Source organism: Lithobates pipiens, unplaced genomic scaffold (genome assembly GCF_037356315.1).
Source record: "Lithobates pipiens isolate NorthernLeopardFrog02 unplaced genomic scaffold, aLitPip1_a1.2 Scaffold_19, whole genome shotgun sequence".
NCBI lineage: Eukaryota > Metazoa > Chordata > Amphibia > Anura > Ranidae > Lithobates > Lithobates pipiens.
The window spans coordinates 31,046,033-31,069,527 of record NW_027507764.1 but is presented as its reverse complement, the minus strand read 5'-3'; the positions used below and the strand labels follow the sequence as shown (position 1 = coordinate 31,069,527).

Below are 23,495 nucleotides of genomic sequence, written 5' to 3'. Positions count from 1 at the left end.
AACACAACACTTGAGGTTACCATGGCATAAAGTAAGCCTTAGGCCGCGTACACACGGGCGGATTGTCTGGCCAACTAAGTTCGTCAGACAATCCGACAGACAGTCCGTCCTACTTTTGAATGAACGGACTTGACCACACACGACGAACAGACAGTCCGTTGAAAGCTTGCGCGATGACGTGTACGGCACGTACGACGGGACTAGAAATTCGACGTCCAATACACTGCAATGCAACCTTCGGCCGTATAAATCCTTTCTGAGCATGCGCCATACTTAGTCCGTCCAACTTGCCTACTCACGAGCGGACTGTCCGCTGAAACCAAGTTTGGACGGACTGTATTACGGAAATTCCGAAAGACTTAGTCCGCCAGACTGTCCGCTGAAAAAGTCCGCTGAAGCCCACACACGAGCGGATTGTCCGCTGAAACACGTTTCAGCGGACTAAGTTGGACAGACAGTCCGCCCGTGTGTACGCGGCCTTGATCTTAGTATTCTAAATGGAAAACCAGAATGTCCCCATTGGCCCAAAATGAGTCATTCCTTAACTGCTGAAAACTTAACTCCAATAACAATAGAATTGATCTAAATGAAGATGAGCTTATCTTAACCAGGGTTCCATTGTTGTTACGGGTTGCTTGACCAAGAAGCAAATTCTGTCTCATTGATAAGTTGCAACTGACACCAAGGATCTTTTCCGATATCTGTAAAGGGAGTTGTTACCATTAACCACAAATGTAATAAGATTCTTTCCACTGACCAAATCACTAAGGACCCATACACACTATTAGATTTCATGCAGATTTTTTTACTTCAAATTTACCAAAACCGTATAATATGAGGTCAAACCTTAAGAGTTTAAATTTGAATGCAATCAGGTAGGCCCTTGTACTACATGGTTTGGGTAAATCTGAAGACAAAAATCTGCAGAAAATCGAATAATGTGTATGGGGTCTAATGTACACAGAGCAGTAAATGTAGTAATTGTTAGCAGGGGTCCTCTAAGATTTGAAGGTTATTCCAGGGGTTCCTCCATTTTCAAAAGTTCGAGAACGGGATGGTTTAGGCAGTCCTCTAGGGTGTATGTATATATAAACAGTTTATAGTGGAATTAAACATAAGTGTACAAAGGGTTCTTGCCATAATGCAATAACTACGCACCTCATTTTTGCATGTTATGGCAGATTTACCACACACAATGTCTTTGTTTCATCTAGTTGCCCCCATTGATACCTTCTCCTGGTCTTCTGGGTTTAGAGTCCTCAGCTTTATTTATTGGCCGGCCAGGTTTTACAGTATATAAATTTGATTAGTTATGCTTTAAATATGTGTACAAGGAGGGAGTCACAATTGCTCATTCTACATGGAGAATTTGGTTCCATCTTTTTGATTTTTGTTTTACTTCACCTCATCTCATTATAGTTCCACCAGTCTGAACAGACTGTATAAAATCAATACAATTACTATGTTACTTCCCTTTATGTCACATGTTCATCATGGATGCCTATTGCATGGAGTTTGCCTTTTCAAAAAAAAAGCACCTGAATATCTGAAATGTGGTGAAAAATATAAAATAGCAAATATTTAACAATTGAGGTAAATGTAATAATACAACTGAGATTGTGTTATTTACTAAAAGTACACTTTGGTTTTCTTGGACAATGTCTATCTGTAGAATATAGAGAGAATGTTTACACCCAGGATGTAACTAATCATCTCAATGGTGAGGGACTTGATGGTGAATTGATATGGTAAAGAGGAGGTAGAATACCTGGCTGAGGTGTGACTGCTGATACTGATTCCATCACATTGACCATGTCTATGGAAGCCAACCTCCATTGTTGGGAAGAGTGGTGTCCTATTGTGGCTCTCAGGGGATACCATATTTGCATGATTGTCTCAGTATTGGAACACACACAGGTGGTAACATTAGTAATCTGGAGAGTAGTTGCCATAAAAAAAACAATAACACAACACTAGATTGTGTCATGGTATAAAGAAAGCCTTAACCTTAGTATTATACATGGGAAACCACTGAACAATGTCCACATTGGCCAAAACCAGACATTCTTTTACTGCAGGAAAATGTTTAAGTTCCAAAAGACGAGAGGTTGTGTAGATCAGTCTTTCTCAACCATCTTTCGATGAAACAAGGAGGTTCCTCCAGGAGGTTACTGAGGGTTCCTTGATAAAAGGAGCAATGTCTACCTCATTATTATATTTCCACTGACAACAAATGATCTTTCTAGCTTTCTGTACATGGGGTTCCCACTGACCTCAAATGTAAGAAACATTCTTCCTATTGAACATCACACTAATATAAACAGAGCTGTAGCCATAGGTGTGCGCAGCCTATTGCATTAGGATGTGTACCCCAAAGCCTAAAACACACATAACCTTTCTCTGCAGCCTAAGCTCTGAATTATAGGTCCCCAGGCTCTGTGAAGCCACATAGTTACACAGTTAATCTGGTTGAGAAAAGACACAAGTCCATCCAGTTCAACCAAATGAATGGGAAGTGCTTTGTGCCGAGTGCCTTCCTGTTCATTCACAAACTGAAGCATAGTAAACCGTTTATGAATGAATACAGTGAGTGTGTTCATTTTGTTCATTTGGAAAAGGAAGGGGGTCAGTATATAAAATAGCAACTATCCAGTTACTTTGCTCTCCATCCTGAAATATCCCAACTGCAGAAACTGGGAGGAGAGGAGGGAAGCCAGCGGTCCAACATGGGAGAAGCCCAGACAGTAGGGGGAATTGGCACTGCACAAAGTGATTAGGGTGTGCCCAGGCACACCTGGCACACCCCCTGCGCACGCCTATGGATTTAGCAATCATTAGCAGGGGGATTCTCTGAGACTTGAATGTTATTTAATGGGTTTTTCTATGTGGAAAAGGTTGAGAAGGACTGGGCCTTTTTAAACCATTTAGATTTATATATGAAACTTCTCAGCTTAAAGTAGAACTAAGCGTAAGAGGACCCAGGTCTCTTGCCATAATGTGCAACTATGTACATCATATTTACAAAATATGGCAGATGCCATCTTCTCCCGGTCTTCTGTGTCTGGAGTCTTTAGTATTCTCTATCGTCTTGCCATGTATGATGTAAGTACGTTCCAGCACTTACTCATGATATACAGAGATTGCATGGCGAGTTGCTCTGTATGGCAGTTAGTGTACAATTAGGAAACAATCTCACAGGCAAGAAAGAAGCTTCCACGGTGATAGAACCATTGTGAGTCTGATCTCTCATACAAAAAAATGTGCCAGCAATTTTTAGTTGTTTAGCTAAGGTTTAAGTAAAAAAAATTTTTTTGTTGTATATAAAAAGGTAGCCATATTTGCTCATTACATATGGAGAATCTGATTCCATCCTATAATTTTGCTTTACTTCCCCTCATCTCAATTACATTTTTCTAGTCTAGTATCTTTGCTATGGAGCTTCCTTTTATGTCACCTGTTGTTCATCAGGAATGCCGACTGCGTGGTAACTGCCACTAAAAGAAGCACCTGAAAATGTAAAATGTAGAGAAAAATATAAAATAGCAACTATTTAAATATTTAGGTAAATGTAATAATAGTTTGTGTTATTCACTAAATACACTTTGGTTTTACCTCAAACTTTGACAATGACTATCCAGCTGCAGAATATAGAGAGGACATTAACACCCGGGGATTCTCAATGGTGATGGGCTTGTGAATTGATATGTTAAAGAGGAGGGAGAATACCTGGCTGGGGTGTGACTGTCGATACTGTTTCCATCACAATGGCCGTGTTTATGAAAGCCAACCTCCATTGTTGGGACTAATGGTGTCTAACTGTGGCCATCAGGGAATGCCAGATTTGCACGATTACCCCAGTATTGGGAGAGACACAACTGATGAAATTACTAACCTTTACAAGAGTTGCCATAAAACACTATTTACACCTGATCCTCACTAAGTAACAATCACTTGTAATGATCAGAACTTCTATGGCATCTCTATGTGGTGAAAACAAGAGTCACAGGCCCTCATAAACACTTGATTTGGTACATCAAAATCTTCAGATTCTTCACACATCTATGGAGAAGGAAGATACAAAGCTTTGTATGTGTTTTCTCCTTCACTGGCCAAGAACCACGACCAACCCCCATATCCTACAGATTCATTTGTCTATCACTCCTAGAAAGCCATTTATCTATGGTCAGTCTAAGACAGGGGTCTCCAATCTGTGGCCCAGGGACCAGATGTGGCCCTTTGCTTGCCTTTATCTGGTCCTTTGGGGCATTAATCCTCCTACTGATAGGAGACACTATTTTGCCATCTAACACCAACAATGGAGAACTATTTCTCCCACTGACACTAATAATAGGGCACTATTCCTCCTTATAGTACCAACGATACACTATTCCTCTAACCTAATACCAAAAGTGGTGATGTTTACTTCTACTGATGCCAGAAAAATTTCCACTCCCGCTGGCCACAATCTGAAGGACAGTGAACTGGCCCTTTGTTTGGAAAGTTTGGAGAGCCCTGGTCTAAGACAACAACACTTATAAATCTACGCTGTTGGGAAAAATTGTCCTTTTGGAAAACTTTGAGGATTGCAATGGTTTGAGAAAATGAGAGACTCTCTGACCCGTATATTATATTTATTACTATTTTGATCAGATAAAGGTAATCAAAGACAGTAGATGATGGTTACCTGAAAACTACAAACAGTGAATGTTGTAGGATACTGGAATCTATCATGTTGAAGAGTGACTCTTGATGGAAAAATGTTGAGAGAATCTGCTTTAATTTAAATGTGAAGACAAACCTTGTTTCCTAATGAAATGGAATTTGTCGTTTGTAGATGATGAACAAATCTTGTATACCTTTTCAAGCAAAAGTCTCCCATCTATCTAACTTTTACTGAAAAGAAAATGCAATAAAATACAGACAAGTAAATGTCAACAAACCTTCCCAAAAAAAAGCCTTTATAGTCTTAGAATCTTAAAGGGAAAAAAAATGAATGTTTCATCAAAAATGTACAAGTTGAAGAGAAGTTCAAGTGAAGCAAAAATATTTTTATGAAAGTTAATTCAGTTTCTTTGATTTATAATGAAATAGAGCGGGGGTAGGCAACCTTTTAAGAAATTGAGCGTGCCGATTTTATAACAAAAAAAATGTCAACTTCACACTCTCAATAAAAAAATTATTTTTTATAAAGTAAATGCTGTAAACTACTTGAGTAATAGTGACTAATTAACCTCCTGCACTCTCATGCCTTAGATCAGCTCCAAGTCCTGTACCTCCAGTCCTCACATCAGCCCCAATTCCTGCAAATCATCTCAGATCACTGTACCCCCTGCAAATCTGTTCTCCTGCTGTACTACCCTGCACATCTGCCCCACCTCTGTACCACCCAGCTCTTCTGTCCCACCACTGTAACCCCACACCCCTGCTCATCTGCCCCAACAATGTACCCCCTTTCTCATCTTCATCGCCACTGTATCTCCTTGTACATCCGCTCCACCGCTGTACCCCCATGCTCTTCTGTCTCACCGCTGAACCACCTTCTCACCTGTCCCACCAATGTACCTCCTTTCTCCTCTGGATATCTGCAGCAGAATCAGCAGGTATTTTTCCATATGGAGAAAATTCAAGAGCACCACCCAGTGCACAGGAGGAGTAACTACTCATATATGTACAAGTTACATCCACCATGTACCAGGTAGGGGTCTTGTTCATCCACTGGGGATAGTCCAGACTTGTCATCTAAAAAATGTAAAGAAATATTGTTAGAACAAAATAGAGAAATAGTTCTGGAAATTAAATCATGAATTTTATTTATAATAATAAAGTGCATGTGGTCAGTTCTGAAGGTATATTTATCTGCAGAATACCTGAGTATGCTGCGGTAAAAAAGTATATATTTATATATGAAATGGTAATAAATTATAAGGTCACAGGTTGTGGTTCCATTAAAAAGGTTACAAAAAGTTTAAAAAAAGGTTCCACTAAGAGGTAATATCACAGGTTGTGGTTGTGTAAATTACAAAATAACCCCAGAATAGACAGATCTAGTAAACAAGACAAAATACAAATGGATAGAGACCTACACCAACCAATAAGCAGCCATCCTACACTGGTGTTCTTGTTACAGCTCTAAACCTGTTATAATTGGTCATGGTAATGCCATAATAAAATAGCAACCATCTAAAATGTTTAACAGCAAACTGATAATATATCTGTCAGGGTACCAATAGCAGTAGGTCTCTAGGATGTAGCATCGGTCAAAGCACGAGAAGGGTTCTAGGACCCAGCACCTCCGCCAGCACATAACATGGGCCTTTATAAGGAAGTCAGCCCTTGGCTGAAGTGTTGTTATATCCCAGCTGTTACCAATGTTCCTGTGTTTCCTGTTTCCTGTAATTCTTTATTATTTTTTTTCTTCCAGACCTGTCTCCTGCCTGCCACCTGACCTTGACCTCGGCTTGTTTAACGGATCTCCTTGACCTGTTACCTGTCTTAATCCTTGGCTCCAATCTAAACTTTGTTTACCTTGCTATCCACCTGGCACCAAACCTTGGCTTGTATTGACTACCATCTCTCTGTGACCCTGGTTACCTGCTACATTTCATAGGCGCCACCTGCCTGCAGCAGCCCCGCAGCTCAGCAGTGTTCCTGACCCTCTTCTGCAAGCAACTCTTGCGACCTGTGCGACTTTGGGCCTGACTCCTCCTGTTTCACCTCCAGGGGAGTCTGGAACTGAGCTGCAAGGCAAACCCTTGATCTATTGGCCTCCAGTACTTTGGTACCTGATAATATCCAACAAGAGTCCTGCTATTACCATTGTTAGCTAGAAGACACTTTGTATCAGCCTCTTTGATTCAGGTTTCCCTTTAATTTTCTTAACTACAGGTCTTATCCCCACCACTCTGAGAGTTGATAACAGACTATCCATCATTGACATACCTCCCTACTTCCTGAGATGTAAGGGAAAAACACATAGCACAAGTATGTAGGGATAGAACACATCCCATGCTAGTTTTGCAATGCTTAGACTTAAGACTTAAATCATTCGAAAGGAGAAAAATAAGGCAGCTACAAAATTCACAAACATGCATTGCCTTATGTTTCAAAGCAAAATCACTCATGGATATTGTGGTACAAAAAGTAATGACTTAGTGCAGAACTGCTAGTGTGACATGGCCATAAAATATTGAATATTGAATTGAGAAAGCCACATACCTGAGAAAGATGTCCATATGTGATATTCTTTTCAATGCACCATCACTCATTGTTCATTCAATGTCTACCTCTGCACCAACATGTAAGGAAAACTCATCATCAAATATGATAAGTGCCTCCTCGATGTTGTCCTTCTGTGGTTCTGGAGTCATTTCAGACTGAGATCCAGACGTTTCTGTGGTCAAAAGGTAAGACAAGGATGTGATGGAAACACTACCTTCTGAGGGGTTCAAGTAGGAAGCCATGGATTCCTCAGATTGTACAGAACAGCATTCTATTGGATCCTCGTCTTCTTGTCCTATGGTTGCATCTGGGGTTCCTTCCTTCCAGTTTTCAGTCATATATTTCAGGATTTCTGTAGCTTTACTTCTTTTCATATAGTCAATAGCCAAAAGAGAGATAAACATCCTTCTTATCTCAGTGGGAATCTTTCTCCATGCTTTAGGAGGCTTGTCCATATGAAAATTGTTCTGCCAGTCAACAAAACATTTATATCCTTGATCATCAAGGGTTGCCACCTGCCATGGAATCTCCCCCGTGAGTAGGCAGTAAATGATGACCCCAAACGACCACACATCCAGGCTACCATCTACAACCAGTCCATTAGAGATGGTCACGTCACGCAATTCTGGGGCCATATAAGATTTGCTGCCACACCTGGAGGTTATCATTTTCCCTTTGACCTTAGCAAGGCCAAAGTCTGTGATCTTGATGAGGTGGCAGTCCTTGTCGAACACTAAAATGTTTTCTGGCTTTAAATCCATATGAACAAGTCCTTTCTCGGACATGAATTCAAGAGCATTGGAGATCTGTACAGAACACCTCTTGACTGCATCTTCTGGGATTCCCACCTAGGAAAAAAGAAATGAAAATACAAAAGAGATGTTAAAAATACAGTTTGGTAGAATATAAAGAGAAATTCATAATCAGTGAAAGTATATGTACGGCCATAACTTTTCACCATCATTAAGACAAAGTGATGTAAAATTCTAAATATATTAGTTAACACTTCTTTACCAAAACTAAAAAGAAAAAAAAAGAAAAAAAATGGGCATACTGAAATCTTAATGTACTTACGTGGGGCAAAATCATGGTGAACAGATCACCAACAGGGGCCAGTTCCTGGGCAAAAACAAAGTAGTCGATGGTGGTGAAGGCGATGCCAATACATCCGATGATATTGGGGTGAGGAGAAAGTAAGTATGAAACACTGAACTCCTGGAGGAAAGACCGCAGGCTGGTCTTCTTTTTATCCATGATCTTCAACGCCATTGTTTGGCCTGTAAAAAAAAAAAAAATAATAATAATCATTTAACTTGGATTAAGAATTGGACATTTTTTAGCTGATTATTTTTATGTCCACTTGAAAATCTCTGTCTTGGAGCAACAGATCTTATTAAAATGTTTGAGAATGTATTATGCTTCACTTAAACTTACATTTCAGCCTTATAAACAGTCAAGTGTAGAGTAACCTCTCATGGACTGAAATGTCCTACTTGGATTTTTCTCAAAGTACATTAGAAGCTGCAACTAATCAGAAAGACCCCATCTTGTTTTCTGGCTGGGGAACCTCCATCATTATTAGCATCATATCCTCCCCAGATGCAACCATCATTATCGAGGCAGTCTGCATGCTAATACAGTCTACTCCTCCAGGCAGATATGTACCCATCAAAGTATTTTGATATTTGCATAACTCTTCCCAAGACTCACCCCATTGCTTAGTTACCTAAATAATTCTAACAATTTGAATCCATACTTTAAACAGTTTATACTTATTGAAATGTAATAAATATATAGTCTATAATTTAAAGATCAAATTTACATACATATACATAAATCATCATAGACAATATTGATATTGAAATGTTGGTTAGAATAATTCACTGACCTGTTATCTTGTCATTTGCCAATAATACTCTTCCATAGCCTCCTTTTCCCAGTTCCTTCACAATGAGGAAGAACTCCTGTAAGTCTACCTTCACTAGTCCTTGGGACCAGAAGGAGAACATTCTGTCCAGAAGTCCTTCCACATCATCAGCAACGGAGGCCATAGTGTCCTGGAGAGGAAAAACAGAAAACTTGTTACATTAAGAAGAAAACAAATCTTTAAAGAGAAACTTTAAAAATGTGTGAAAAATGAATACTATTACTAGCATTTAATTGTCCCTTTAAATATGAAATGCTCAATAAAGCTCCACATCTTAATGAATGTGACTCAGGAATAAGGTTCAGTTATATAAGTGAGAGCTTTAACAGAGCAACAGAAATGTATGAAGAACAGTTAAGAGGACCTGAATATGGAAATACAGCGATCCATATACAAGACAATTATCAAGCAAATGTATAACTTGGTCAATTACAAAATCAAATGGAAAAGCCAAGACTTATAACAATAAATAGGTGCCAGGATATATCCAATATTTACCAGTTCAGTTATGTGTGTGGGGGCCGTCTGGGAAACTGGGGGGGGGGGTCAAAAGAGTAATTTTACCTCCAAGTGTCCTTCGGGAAGGAAATGTAATAGACTTTGGCCAGCAGGTGGAAAGGTGTTTCTGCTGCCAGAAGAATTTTGGTGAATCTTATATTTCTGGCAGGTACTGCCATGAAAAGACCAAATATACCATAGGATGATCTGCAAGAGATTCTCTGCTTTTTTTTTGCCGACCAGCTATCTCAACTTTCCAGTTTCCTTACATAAAGTCAGGAGGATGAACACAGAGCTCAGCCAAGTAAGAAGTGTAAATTTAATCAGACCTGTCATGTAAAATAAGGACAATTGTTGCCTCACCTTTTGTACCCAGTACAAGACATCAGAGGCCATGCTAAAGCCATCAGAAGATATTAGTGACACTTCCTTATAACATTCTTTTCAAAACTGTGAAGTCCCAGAATGACCAACAATAACCAAGAGTGATGTGATAACATCCAAACACTCCATTGTCACATCACTTTTCAGGAACCTTAAAAAAATTATTTCAGTGCATTTTCCTGCTCAATGTCATTTTTATGTTCTCAGTAAGACCTCATAGCATCAGACTGACAGACTTCATGAAATGAAGTGAAGGGAATGCTCAGTGAGGTTATTATGTAAAATGTTGTACTCTGATTTTGTTGGGAGGGAAAATTTCATAGCAAAGAATTCAATGATGTTGAGTCATTTGTTTTGTACAGATTGGAATATACTTATAATAGGAGATTTATAAAAATTATACATTACTTAGCTACCCAAACTTGTGTTTCCTTTGGATTACATCACACAAATTACTGCCCCAACTTTTATTGCACTTAATTTATTACAAACAATGTTGTTATCAGGCTGATCATGGCAAGCCAATGGTTATCCTGTCTTCTGTATACATTGTATTTCATAATATTCTGTCCTGAACCTCCATTCATTATCCCTTTCATCAGTTTTTTATATTTAGGTTTTAGATATTTATTACATACACCTCATAAACCTCTGCAGAATTATTATCAGAATGCTCATTAAATCATAAAGATCCATTGATTGGTTAGATGAAAGTGAACTTACCTTAATGTCGGGAGGATTCAGCGGTGATGAAGTTGGATTCGTTTCTCGAAGTATTAAGTTCAACTGCAGATCAACACCGGACAACGTCGCCAAATCTGCAGCTAGGCTGTAATAGATGAGTATACCGGGATCTCTGGAAGTAGTCACTGATCACAGGAGGGAGAGGCCCACTTTATACAAGGGAGATGGGCGGGGAAGGCAGAGAATGGAGGCTTTCCATTGGCTGACTTCTCATGTAAATGATGTGTAAATGACCCCGCATTGTTCTTGCTGATTTGCATATAAACAGGTTTTCTAGAGAATTGCTGATAGGATTAAACATGCTGAATACACAAATGCTTTAAAAACTTTACTGAGTTTTAAAATTAAACTTTCCACCATATTAACTACGAAATAGAAAATTATTTGTTTTCTAATATTTATTTTGTACCTGATTATAGACTGAATAACTAATACAAGAGGGAGAACAAAAGATTAATAAAACCAACAGCACCACAAAGAATTTTTTTTAGAAACTTAAATACCAAAAAAAAAACAGACCGCTGACACCCAAGCTTTGCTAGAACATCAAATAAAATACTGTTAAAAAAGTGAGAAGCACTGGTCTGTTTTTCTGGTGTCCCATCTCAACCTCCTTTGGGTTATCCTCTCTTTAATATAGAATTCCAGAATAGTCACATCCCACCAAATCTTAATTTGTTTTGGATGTTTCAACTGGTTTCTACTTTCTAAGTCTATCCCAGGTTTTCCTTGGTTTAACTGAAAACTTCCTTTAAATCTACCACCCTTTTCTCCATATACCCAAATACAACAAGGTTATCAATATGTTAAGATGAATAAAAAGAAAAGCGCCACAGAAAATTTTGTTTAGGGCCTTAAATACCAAAAAACAGACCACTGCCGTTGTAGCTTTGATAGAGAATCAAATAAATAAAAAACTGTTTAAAAAAGTAAAGCAGTGCTGCTCATTTTTTAAACAAAAGGGGAAACTAACCAGATAATTTATTGAGAAAAAACAAAAAAAGTAACATCGGCTGTAGGTTCTTGTGGGTTTTTGCCTTTTGCCTATGTTTTATGCCTTATAGTAACATTGCACACCAATGGGTTTAGATTAAAAAGGCCTTATCGAAAATAAAAAAATGAAGCATAAAAATATCATCAGCATACAAATAGTTTGCAGGAGTATTGGAGCTGCCATGTCTGGGCTTATTTCTAGAGGTTTATCTCCAAACATCCTGATCATCTCTTCACTACTTGGTGAGTCTCTGACCTAGAACAATCCATGTGTATATCATATAATGGAAAATATCATACTGACATGATGTTCTGAGAAAACAACAAACCAAGTATTGAGACAAGAATGCCAAATCTGTAGATTGTGCCTTCAAAAGTAAATACTTTTCAAAACCGATGCTTCTGAATACTGTACAATAAAACTGGGTTGTCAGTCATTTTATAATCCATAACACAACACTTGAGGTTACCATGGCATAAAGTAAGCCTTAATCTTAGTATTCTAAATGGAAAACCAGAATGTCCCCATTGGCCCAAAACGAGTCATTCCTTAACTGCTGAAAACTTAACTCCAATAACAATAGAATTGATCTAGATGAAGATGAGCTTATTTTAACCATGGTTCCATTGTTGTTACGGGTTTCTTGACTAAGAAGCAAATTCTGTCTCATTGATAAGTTGCAACTGACACCAAGGATCTTTTCCGATATCTGTAAAGGGAGTTCTTACCATTGACCACAAATGTAATAAGTAGTGATGGCCGAACGGTTCGCCCGGCGGTCGTTTCGCGGCGAATTTCCGACTTTCGCCGTCCGCGGGTTCGAACGCCTTTTTCCGTCGTTCGCCCCGGCGGACTTACGTGTTTAATGTATACAAGAACTTTAACCTTTCGTGACACGTTTATCATGTGTTACAGGACAACCAATTGAGACATGACAGCTCATGGACACTTGGACATTCCCCCTAACCTATAAATACACCCGATCCGGTGGCCATTTTACATTCTTTCTTCTGTCACTGTAGGGAAAGGATCCTGTGTGGAGTAGGGACAGAGAAAACGCTAGCTATTTGGTACACAAAAGTTCTTTTCAGGACTGGTATAGGTGTTAGGTCAGCAGCCTGAGTTTCTTTTGTCAGTTTAGATAAAGGGACAGAGCGCTGTATGCTGCTATTTTAGGGACAGCTCAGCCAGATTAGTCTTTCTTCATCATCATCATCATCATCATCATTAGCTGTTACTATCAGGTCCACAAAAGAGCTGTTCCAGCTAATCGTTCCAGCCTACTCTTTTTTGCCAATTTGTATAGGGACAGGCAGGAAGCAGTGTTGTCAGGCAGTGAGGATAATTTTAAAGACTTGCTGTTACTATTAGTTCCACAAAGGTTCTTTTCAGGACTGGTATCAGTGGTACGGTAATAGGCTTGTACACGTATAATATTCTTTCTTCCAAATATAGAAAGAATATTATACTTGACTGCTGCCCTTCTGCTGCAGTCTGCTAATCATTCACAACTCACTTGTTCCACAAAAGTTCTTATAAGGACTGGTAACTTGGTCTGTCTAGGGTGCTACGGTACATAGGCTTGGGTGCGGTACAGTCTGCTGTTCTGTAAGGACCGCTATCGGTCCACAATAGATAGGGTTGCCGTGCACTACTGCTGACCGCTGCCCTATACTGCAGCAGTCCTTCAGCGGTATAGGGACTGACGCACAGTCTGCTAAACACTAATACACAACCTGCTTGGTCCACAAAAGTTCTTATAAGGACTGGTAACTTGGTATAGGGTGCTACGGTACATAGGCCTGAGTGCGTTACAGTCTGCTGTTCTGTAAGGACCGCTATCGGTCCACAATACATAGGGTTGCCGTGCACTACTGCTGACCGCTGCCCTATACTGCAGCAGTCCTTCATTGGTATAGGGACTGACGTACAGTCTGCTAATCACTAACACACAACCTGCTTGGTCCACAAAAGTTCTTATAAGGACTGGTAACTTGGTATAGGGTGCTACGGTACATAGGCCTGAGTGCGTTACAGTCTGCTGTTCTGTAAGGACCGCTATCGGTCCACAATACATAGGGTTGCCGTGCACTACTGCTGACCGCTGCCCTATACTGCAGCAGTCCTTCAGCGGTATAGGGACTGACGCACAGTCTGCTAAACACTAACACACAACCTGCTTGGTCCACAAAAGTTCTTATAAGGACTGGTAACTTGGTATAGGGTGCTACGGTACATAGGCCTGAGTGCGTTACAGTCTGCTGTTCTGTAAGGACCGCTATCGGTCCACAATACATAGGGTTGCCGTGCACTACTGCTGACCGCTGCCCTATACTGCAGCAGTCCTTCATTGGTATAGGGACTGACGTACAGTCTGCTAATCACTAACACACAACCTGCTTGGTCCACAAAAGTTCTTATAAGGACTGGTAACTTGGTATAGGGTGCTACGGTACATAGGCCTGAGTGCGTTACAGTCTGCTGTTCTGTAAGGACCGCTATCGGTCCACAATACATAGGGTTGCCGTGCACTACTGCTGACCGCTGCCCTATACTGCAGCAGTCCTTCATTGGTATAGGGACTGACGTACAGTCTGCTAATCACTAACACACAACCTGCTTGGTCCACAAAAGTTCTTATAAGGACTGGTAACTTGGTATAGGGTGCTACGGTACATAGGCCTGAGTGCGTTACAGTCTGCTGTTCTGTAAGGACCGCTATCGGTCCACAATACATAGGGTTGCCGTGCACTACTGCTGACCGCTGCCCTATACTGCAGCAGTCCTTCAGCGGTATAGGGACTGACGCACAGTCTGCTAAACACTAACACACAACCTGCTTGGTCCACAAAAGTTCTTATAAGGACTGGTAACTTGGTATAGGGTGCTACGGTACATAGGCCTGAGTGCGTTACAGTCTGCTGTTCTGTAAGGACCGCTATCGGTCCACAATACATAGGGTTGCCGTGCACTACTGCTGACCGCTGCCCTATACTGCAGCAGTCCTTCATTGGTATAGGGACTGACGTACAGTCTGCTAATCACTAACACACAACCTGCTTGGTCCACAAAAGTTCTTATAAGGACTGGTAACTTGGTATAGGGTGCTACGGTACATAGGCCTGAGTGCGTTACAGTCTGCTGTTCTGTAAGGACCGCTATCGGTCCACAATACATAGGGTTGCCGTGCACTACTGCTGACCGCTGCCCTATACTGCAGCAGTCCTTCATTGGTATAGGGACTGACGTACAGTCTGCTAATCACTAACACACAACCTGCTTGGTCCACAAAAGTTCTTATAAGGACTGGTAACTTGGTATAGGGTGCTACGGTACATAGGCCTGAGTGCGTTACAGTCTGCTGTTCTGTAAGGACCGCTATCGGTCCACAATACATAGGGTTGCCGTGCACTACTGCTGACCGCTGCCCTATACTGCAGCAGTCCTTCAGCGGTATAGGGACTGACGCACAGTCTGCTAAACACTAACACACAACCTGCTTGGTCCACAAAAGTTCTTATAAGGACTGGTAACTTGGTATAGGGTGCTACGGTACATAGGCCTGAGTGCGTTACAGTCTGCTGTTCTGTAAGGACCGCTATCGGTCCACAATACATAGGGTTGCCGTGCACTACTGCTGACCGCTGCCCTATACTGCAGCAGTCCTTCATTGGTATAGGGACTGACGTACAGTCTGCTAATCACTAACACACAACCTGCTTGGTCCACAAAAGTTCTTATAAGGACTGGTAACTTGGTATAGGGTGCTACGGTACATAGGCCTGAGTGCGTTACAGTCTGCTGTTCTGTAAGGACCGCTATCGGTCCACAATACATAGGGTTGCCGTGCACTACTGCTGACCGCTGCCCTATACTGCAGCAGTCCTTCAGCGGTATAGGGACTGACGCACAGTCTGCTAAACACTAACACACAACCTGCTTGGTCCACAAAAGTTCTTATAAGGACTGGTAACTTGGTATAGGGTGCTACGGTACATAGGCCTGAGTGCGTTACAGTCTGCTGTTCTGTAAGGACCGCTATCGGTCCACAATACATAGGGTTGCCGTGCACTACTGCTGACCGCTGCCCTATACTGCAGCAGTCCTTCATTGGTATAGGGACTGACGTACAGTCTGCTAATCACTAACACACAACCTGCTTGGTCCACAAAAGTTCTTATAAGGACTGGTAACTTGGTATAGGGTGCTACGGTACATAGGCCTGAGTGCGTTACAGTCTGCTGTTCTGTAAGGACCGCTATCGGTCCACAATACATAGGGTTGCCGTGCACTACTGCTGACCGCTGCCCTATACTGCAGCAGTCCTTCAGCGGTATAGGGACTGACGCACAGTCTGCTAAACACTAACACACAACCTGCTTGGTCCACAAAAGTTCTTATAAGGACTGGTAACTTGGTATAGGGTGCTACGGTACATAGGCCTGAGTGCGTTACAGTCTGCTGTTCTGTAAGGACCGCTATCGGTCCACAATACATAGGGTTGCCGTGCACTACTGCTGACCGCTGCCCTATACTGCAGCAGTCCTTCATTGGTATAGGGACTGACGTACAGTCTGCTAATCACTAACACACAACCTGCTTGGTCCACAAAAGTTCTTATAAGGACTGGTAACTTGGTATAGGGTGCTACGGTACATAGGCCTGAGTGCGTTACAGTCTGCTGTTCTGTAAGGACCGCTATCGGTCCACAATACATAGGGTTGCCGTGCACTACTGCTGACCGCTGCCCTATACTGCAGCAGTCCTTCAGCGGTATAGGGACTGACGCACAGTCTGCTAAACACTAACACACAACCTGCTTGGTCCACAAAAGTTCTTATAAGGACTGGTAACTTGGTATAGGGTGCTACGGTACATAGGCCTGAGTGCGTTACAGTCTGCTGTTCTGTAAGGACCGCTATCGGTCCACAATACATAGGGTTGCCGTGCACTACTGCTGACCGCTGCCCTATACTGCAGCAGTCCTTCATTGGTATAGGGACTGACGTACAGTCTGCTAATCACTAACACACAACCTGCTTGGTCCACAAAAGTTCTTATAAGGACTGGTAACTTGGTATAGGGTGCTACGGTACATAGGCCTGAGTGCGTTACAGTCTGCTGTTCTGTAAGGACCGCTATCGGTCCACAATACATAGGGTTGCCGTGCACTACTGCTGACCGCTGCCCTATACTGCAGCAGTCCTTCATTGGTATAGGGACTGACGTACAGTCTGCTAATCACTAACACACAACCTGCTTGGTCCACAAAAGTTCTTATAAGGACTGGTAACTTGGTATAGGGTGCTACGGTACATAGGCCTGAGTGCGTTACAGTCTGCTGTTCTGTAAGGACCGCTATCGGTCCACAATACATAGGGTTGCCGTGCACTACTGCTGACCGCTGCCCTATACTGCAGCAGTCCTTCAGCGGTATAGGGACTGACGCACAGTCTGCTAAACACTAACACACAACCTGCTTGGTCCACAAAAGTTCTTATAAGGACTGGTAACTTGGTATAGGGTGCTACGGTACATAGGCCTGAGTGCGTTACAGTCTGCTGTTCTGTAAGGACCGCTATCGGTCCACAATACATAGGGTTGCCGTGCACTACTGCTGACCGCTGCCCTATACTGCAGCAGTCCTTCATTGGTATAGGGACTGACGTACAGTCTGCTAATCACTAACACACAACCTGCTTGGTCCACAAAAGTTCTTATAAGGACTGGTAACTTGGTATAGGGTGCTACGGTACATAGGCCTGAGTGCGTTACAGTCTGCTGTTCTGTAAGGACCGCTATCGGTCCACAATACATAGGGTTGCCGTGCACTACTGCTGACCGCTGCCCTATACTGCAGCAGTCCTTCAGCGGTATAGGGACTGACGCACAGTCTGCTAAACACTAACACACAACCTGCTTGGTCCACAAAAGTTCTTATAAGGACTGGTAACTTGGTATAGGGTGCTACGGTACATAGGCCTGAGTGCGTTACAGTCTGCTGTTCTGTAAGGACCGCTATCGGTCCACAATACATAGGGTTGCCGTGCACTACTGCTGACCGCTGCCCTATACTGCAGCAGTCCTTCATTGGTATAGGGACTGACGTACAGTCTGCTAATCACTAACACACAACCTGCTTGGTCCACAAAAGTTCTTATAAGGACTGGTAACTTGGTATAGGGTGCTACGGTACATAGGCCTGAGTGCGTTACAGTCTGCTGTTCTGTAAGGACCGCTATCGGTCCACAATACATAGGGTTGCCGTGCACTACTGCTGACCGCTGCCCTATACTGCAGCAGTCCTTCAGCGGTATAGGGACTGACGCACAGTCTGCTAAACACTAACACACAACCTGCTTGGTCCACAAAAGTTCTTATAAGGACTGGTAACTTGGTATAGGGTGCTACGGTACATAGGCCTGAGTGCGTTACAGTCTGCTGTTCTGTAAGGACCGCTATCGGTCCACAATACATAGGGTTGCCGTGCACTACTGCTGACCGCTGCCCTATACTGCAGCAGTCCTTCATTGGTATAGGGACTGACGTACAGTCTGCTAATCACTAACACACAACCTGCTTGGTCCACAAAAGTTCTTATAAGGACTGGTAACTTGGTATAGGGTGCTACGGTACATAGGCCTGAGTGCGTTACAGTCTGCTGTTCTGTAAGGACCGCTATCGGTCCACAATACATAGGGTTGCCGTGCACTACTGCTGACCGCTGCCCTATACTGCAGCAGTCCTTCAGCGGTATAGGGACTGACGCACAGTCTGCTAAACACTAACACACAACCTGCTTGGTCCACAAAAGTTCTTATAAGGACTGGTAACTTGGTATAGGGTGCTACGGTACATAGGCCTGAGTGCGTTACAGTCTGCTGTTCTGTAAGGACCGCTATCGGTCCACAATACATAGGGTTGCCGTGCACTACTGCTGACCGCTGCCCTATACTGCAGCAGTCCTTCATTGGTATAGGGACTGACGTACAGTCTGCTAATCACTAACACACAACCTGCTTGGTCCACAAAAGTTCTTATAAGGACTGGTAACTTGGTATAGGGTGCTACGGTACATAGGCCTGAGTGCGTTACAGTCTGCTGTTCTGTAAGGACCGCTATCGGTCCACAATACATAGGGTTGCCGTGCACTACTGCTGACCGCTGCCCTATACTGCAGCAGTCCTTCATTGGTATAGGGACTGACGTACAGTCTGCTAATCACTAACACACAACCTGCTTGGTCCACAAAAGTTCTTATAAGGACTGGTAACTTGGTATAGGGTGCTACGGTACATAGGCCTGAGTGCGTTACAGTCTGCTGTTCTGTAAGGACCGCTATCGGTCCACAATACATAGGGTTGCCGTGCACTACTGCTGACCGCTGCCCTATACTGCAGCAGTCCTTCAGCGGTATAGGGACTGACGCACAGTCTGCTAAACACTAACACACAACCTGCTTGGTCCACAAAAGTTCTTATAAGGACTGGTAACTTGGTATAGGGTGCTACGGTACATAGGCCTGAGTGCGTTACAGTCTGCTGTTCTGTAAGGACCGCTATCGGTCCACAATACATAGGGTTGCCGTGCACTACTGCTGACCGCTGCCCTATACTGCAGCAGTCCTTCATTGGTATAGGGACTGACGTACAGTCTGCTAATCACTAACACACAACCTGCTTGGTCCACAAAAGTTTTTATAAGGACTGGTAACTTGGTATAGGGTGCTACGGTACATAGGCCTGAGTGCGTTACAGTCTGCTGTTCTGTAAGGACCGCTATCGGTCCACAATACATAGGGTTGACGTGCACTACTGCTGACCGCTGCCCTATACTGCAGCAGTCCTTCAGCGGTATAGGGACTAAGAGTTTTGTCACAGGGTGATTTAAAAAATGACAGGCAGAGGAAGAGGCAGGCCCTTCCGCAGGGGTGGTAGGGGTAGGGCAGGAGCAACAGCCTTGAGCCAAAGTGGGAAGTTGCAGAAGGTGCGTTCAATTACTTTAAAGGACGCACCAGACTTGGTTGAGTGGCTCACTCAGCCTTATTCTTCTGCACCCTCCTCATCCTCTCGATCTGCACCCTCTTCTTCACTCTCTGCTATGTGCACCCCCAAAGACACTACCACCAACAACACGACCACCACCACCACCACCACATACCTTCCGCTTGAGTCACTGGAATTATTTTCCGATCCATATCAAGAGGACATTTCTGATGCGCAGCCACTCTTGGTATTGGATCAGGAAGAGGAGGCAGCAACAAGCGCTACTCAGCAGTCTGACGCCAGTACCCAGATCAGCCCAAGGAGGAGGTTGGTCCCCGGTGTTGCTGCCTACTCTACTTATAGCGGTGGGGAAGGTGACGTTGATGATGACGTGTCTAGTGATGTCACGTGGGTGCCCACAAGAGAGGAAGAGGAGGGGAGTTCAGAGGGAGATATGGACCAGCAGATAGGGAGGAGAAGCAGCAATGACTTACATTGCACAGCAGGGACAAAGCAGACTGCAAATGTATCAGGAGCGAGTCATCGACCATGTACGGTCACATCTGGCGCTCCCAGGACACCGGCACATGGCTCCGCAGTGTGGGCTTTTTTTAACGTGTCCGCTGCTGACAATAGCGTTGCCATCTGCAATCTTTGCAGTCAACGCGTTAGTCGCGGTAAGCCCAATACTCACCTAGGGACGACCGCCTTAAGAAGGCACATGAGCAGCCATCACCGAGCCCAGTGGGAGCAACGGAACACACAAAGCCACACTGCAGGCTCTCACCGTCCAGCCTCGTCTTCTACTTCTCCTTCTCCTCTCTCCTCACAATTGTCCTCCACTCCACCTTCCATCACGCCAAGCTCACATTTTTCTGCAAAAAGGCAGGCTTCCGTGGGCCTAATGTTTGAGCGTAAAAAAATGATGACGCCGGATAACCCTCTTGCCCAACGGTTGGCGGCTGGCTTGTCAGAACTCATAGCCCGCCAACTACTGCCATATAAACTGGTGGACTCGGAGGCCTTTCGCAAATTTGTGGCCATTGGAACACCACAATGGAAGGTCCCAGGAAGGAAGTATTTCTCAGAGAAGGGCATCCCAGAGCTATATGGCCATGTTCAGCGGCAAGTGAATGTATCTCTGGCACACAGTGTCGGTGCCAAGATACATCTGACCACAGACACGTGGTCTAGCAAACACGGGCAGGGAAGGTATATCAGTTTTACTGCCCACTGGGTGAACCTTCTGACGGCCGTCAAGCATGTAACCCGTGGCACCCGTGTAGATTTGGTTTTACCGCCACGGATTGCATGCAGGCCTGACTCTTCTTCTCCTCCTCCTACTCCATCCTCCTCCCTCTCCTCCTCAGCTGCCTCCTCCTTTTCCGCTGCTAGCGTCTCTTCCACTGCACCGCCCAAGCTCCCCAGAACCTATTCCACATGCCAGGTGAGACGTTGCCATGCCGTGCTGCGTCTGTTGTGCCTGGAAGCAAAGAGCCACACTGGCCCGGCACTCCTTTCAGCTTTGCGTTCACAGGCAGATGAGTGGCTAACACCGCTCAATTTGACAGTTGGTAAAGTGGTGTGTGACAACGGTGCCAATCTGCTTAGCGCATTGAAACAGGGCAAAATCACGCACGTGCCGTGCATGGCACACGTCTTAAACTTGGTCGTGCAGCGATTCCTTGTCAAATACCCTGGGGTCCAGGACATCTTGCGGCAGGCAAGGAAAATCTCGGCCCATTTCAGAAGATCTTACACGGCCATGGCTCGCCTTGCTGACATTCAGCGGCGACACCATCTGCCGGTCAGACGTCTTATTTGCGATTGCCCGACGCGATGGAACTCAACCTTCTATATGCTTGATAGGCTGCTCCAGCAGAAACGTGCAGTTAACGTCTACCTGTATGAACTCTGCGAAAGAAACGGTTCTGGGGAGCTGGGTTTTTTTTCACCGCGCCAGTGGCTGCTCATGCGCGACACATGCAGACTTCTGCGGCCATTTGAGGAGATCACCAAACTGGTCAGTCGCAGCCATGGCGCCATCAGTGACATGGTACCTTATGCCTTCTTTCTGGAGCGTGCATTGCGTCGTGTCATTGATCAGGCTGTGGAGGAGCAGGAGCGGGAAGATGAGGAAGTCGCAATGCTGGATGAATTCCCAGGGGGGGCTACTCTATCTGAGACAAGTCAACAACAGGAGTCTGATGAGGAGTCAGAGGAGGATGGTGCCGGGGCGGATGAGCAGGAGCAAGAAGAGCATGCTTTAAACCTTTCTGGGATCCCTGTTGTGCGAGGATGGGGAGAGGAGAATGAAGAGGACGACATTATCCTGGATGATGAGCAGGAGCCAGGCCACCACACCGCTTCCACTTTAGTGCAAATGGGGGCCTTCATGCTCCAGTGTTTTAATAGGGACCCCCGTATAAAAAGCATGAGGGTCAAGGACCAGTACTGGGTGGCAACGTACTTAGACCCCCGGTACAAACACAAAATGGCGGAAATGTTACCGCCGTCGCAGAGGGCTGTCAGAATGCAGCACTTCCAGGCCTTGCTTCGAGAAATGCTGCATTCTGCTTTTGCGTGCGCTGGCAGAGGAGCAATTCCCACTCCCAGAGAAGGATTTGCGGGTACCAATCCAACAGCGCCTGCAAGAAGAGGCCGGTTTGAAGATGTGTTGGTGACTTCGGATATGAGGTCATTCTTTCAGCCGACCCATCGACAGGTGTCATCCGGATCCAGCATCAGGGAACGCCTAGACCGTCAGGTGTCCGACTACATTGGGTTAACGGCCGATGTGGACGCTCTGAGGAGTGATGAACCCCTAGACTACTGGGTGGGCAGGCTTGACCTCTGGCCAGAGCTTGCCCAATTTGCAATCGAACTGTTGGCTTGCCCCTCATCCAGTGTCCTGTCCGAAAGGACGTTCAGCGCAGCAGGGGGGATTGTGACCGATAAGCGTACTCGCCTAGCTCACCACAGTGTTAACTACCTCACATTTCTAAAAATGAATGAGGCATGGATCTCGGAGGAATTCAACACATGTGATCAGTAGACCATGTATATGTCTATAAACAATTTTTGGAATCAAGCACACAGACCTTCTTAATTCATTTGGCTCACTTCCCTGACCCAAAAAAGCACACCGTACTATATGCCCCTACCCTCCTCTTTGAAGAGGTTGAGCGGTGTCATATTTCTACTGGGGCTGCTTATTATGAGGGGTTCCCACCATCCCTGTGCTGTGCTGACTTCCTCCTGGGTGTTCTTATTATGAGGGGCTCCCACCATCCCTGTGCTGTGCTGACTTCCTCCTGGGGGTTCTTATTATGAGGGGATCACACCATCCCTGTGCTGTGCTGACTTCCTCCTGGGGGTTCTTATTATGAGGGGATCACACCATCCCTGTGCTGTGCTGACTTCCTCCTGGGGCTGCTTACGGTGCTGCTGTCAGCGCTGTATGTCACGGAGCTGCTGTCAGCGCTGTATGTCACGGAGCTGCTGTCAGCGCTGTATGTCACGGAGCTGCTGTCAGCGCTGTATGTCACGGAGCTGCTGTCAGCGCTGTATGTCACGGAGCTGCTGTCAGCGCTGTATGTCACGGAGCTGCTGTCAGCGCTGTATGTCACGGAGCTGCTGTCAGCGCTGTATGTCACGGAGCTGCTGTCAGCGCTGTATGTCACGGTGCTGCTGTCAGCGCTGTATGTCACGGAGCTGCTGTCAGCGCTGTATGTCACGGAGCTGC

The 23,495-nt window shown here is 44.2% G+C and overlaps 1 protein-coding gene across 1 annotated transcript in view; it reads right to left on the bottom strand.

Moving 5' to 3' along the window:
* Positions 1 to 7,268: 7,268 nt before the first annotated feature.
* Positions 7,269 to 23,495, bottom strand: part of LOC143998000 (uncharacterized) — a 54,492-nt gene continuing 38,265 nt past the window's right edge. The window contains exons 6-9 of the mRNA XM_077493797.1: positions 10,751 to 10,856; positions 9,107 to 9,275; positions 8,293 to 8,495; positions 7,269 to 8,066 (exon numbers count right to left, since the gene is read on the bottom strand). Of these exons, the coding sequence (XP_077349923.1) occupies positions 7,269 to 8,066; positions 8,293 to 8,495; positions 9,107 to 9,275; positions 10,751 to 10,856 (1,276 nt within the window). The remainder of the gene's footprint in view (positions 8,067 to 8,292; positions 8,496 to 9,106; positions 9,276 to 10,750; positions 10,857 to 23,495) is intronic.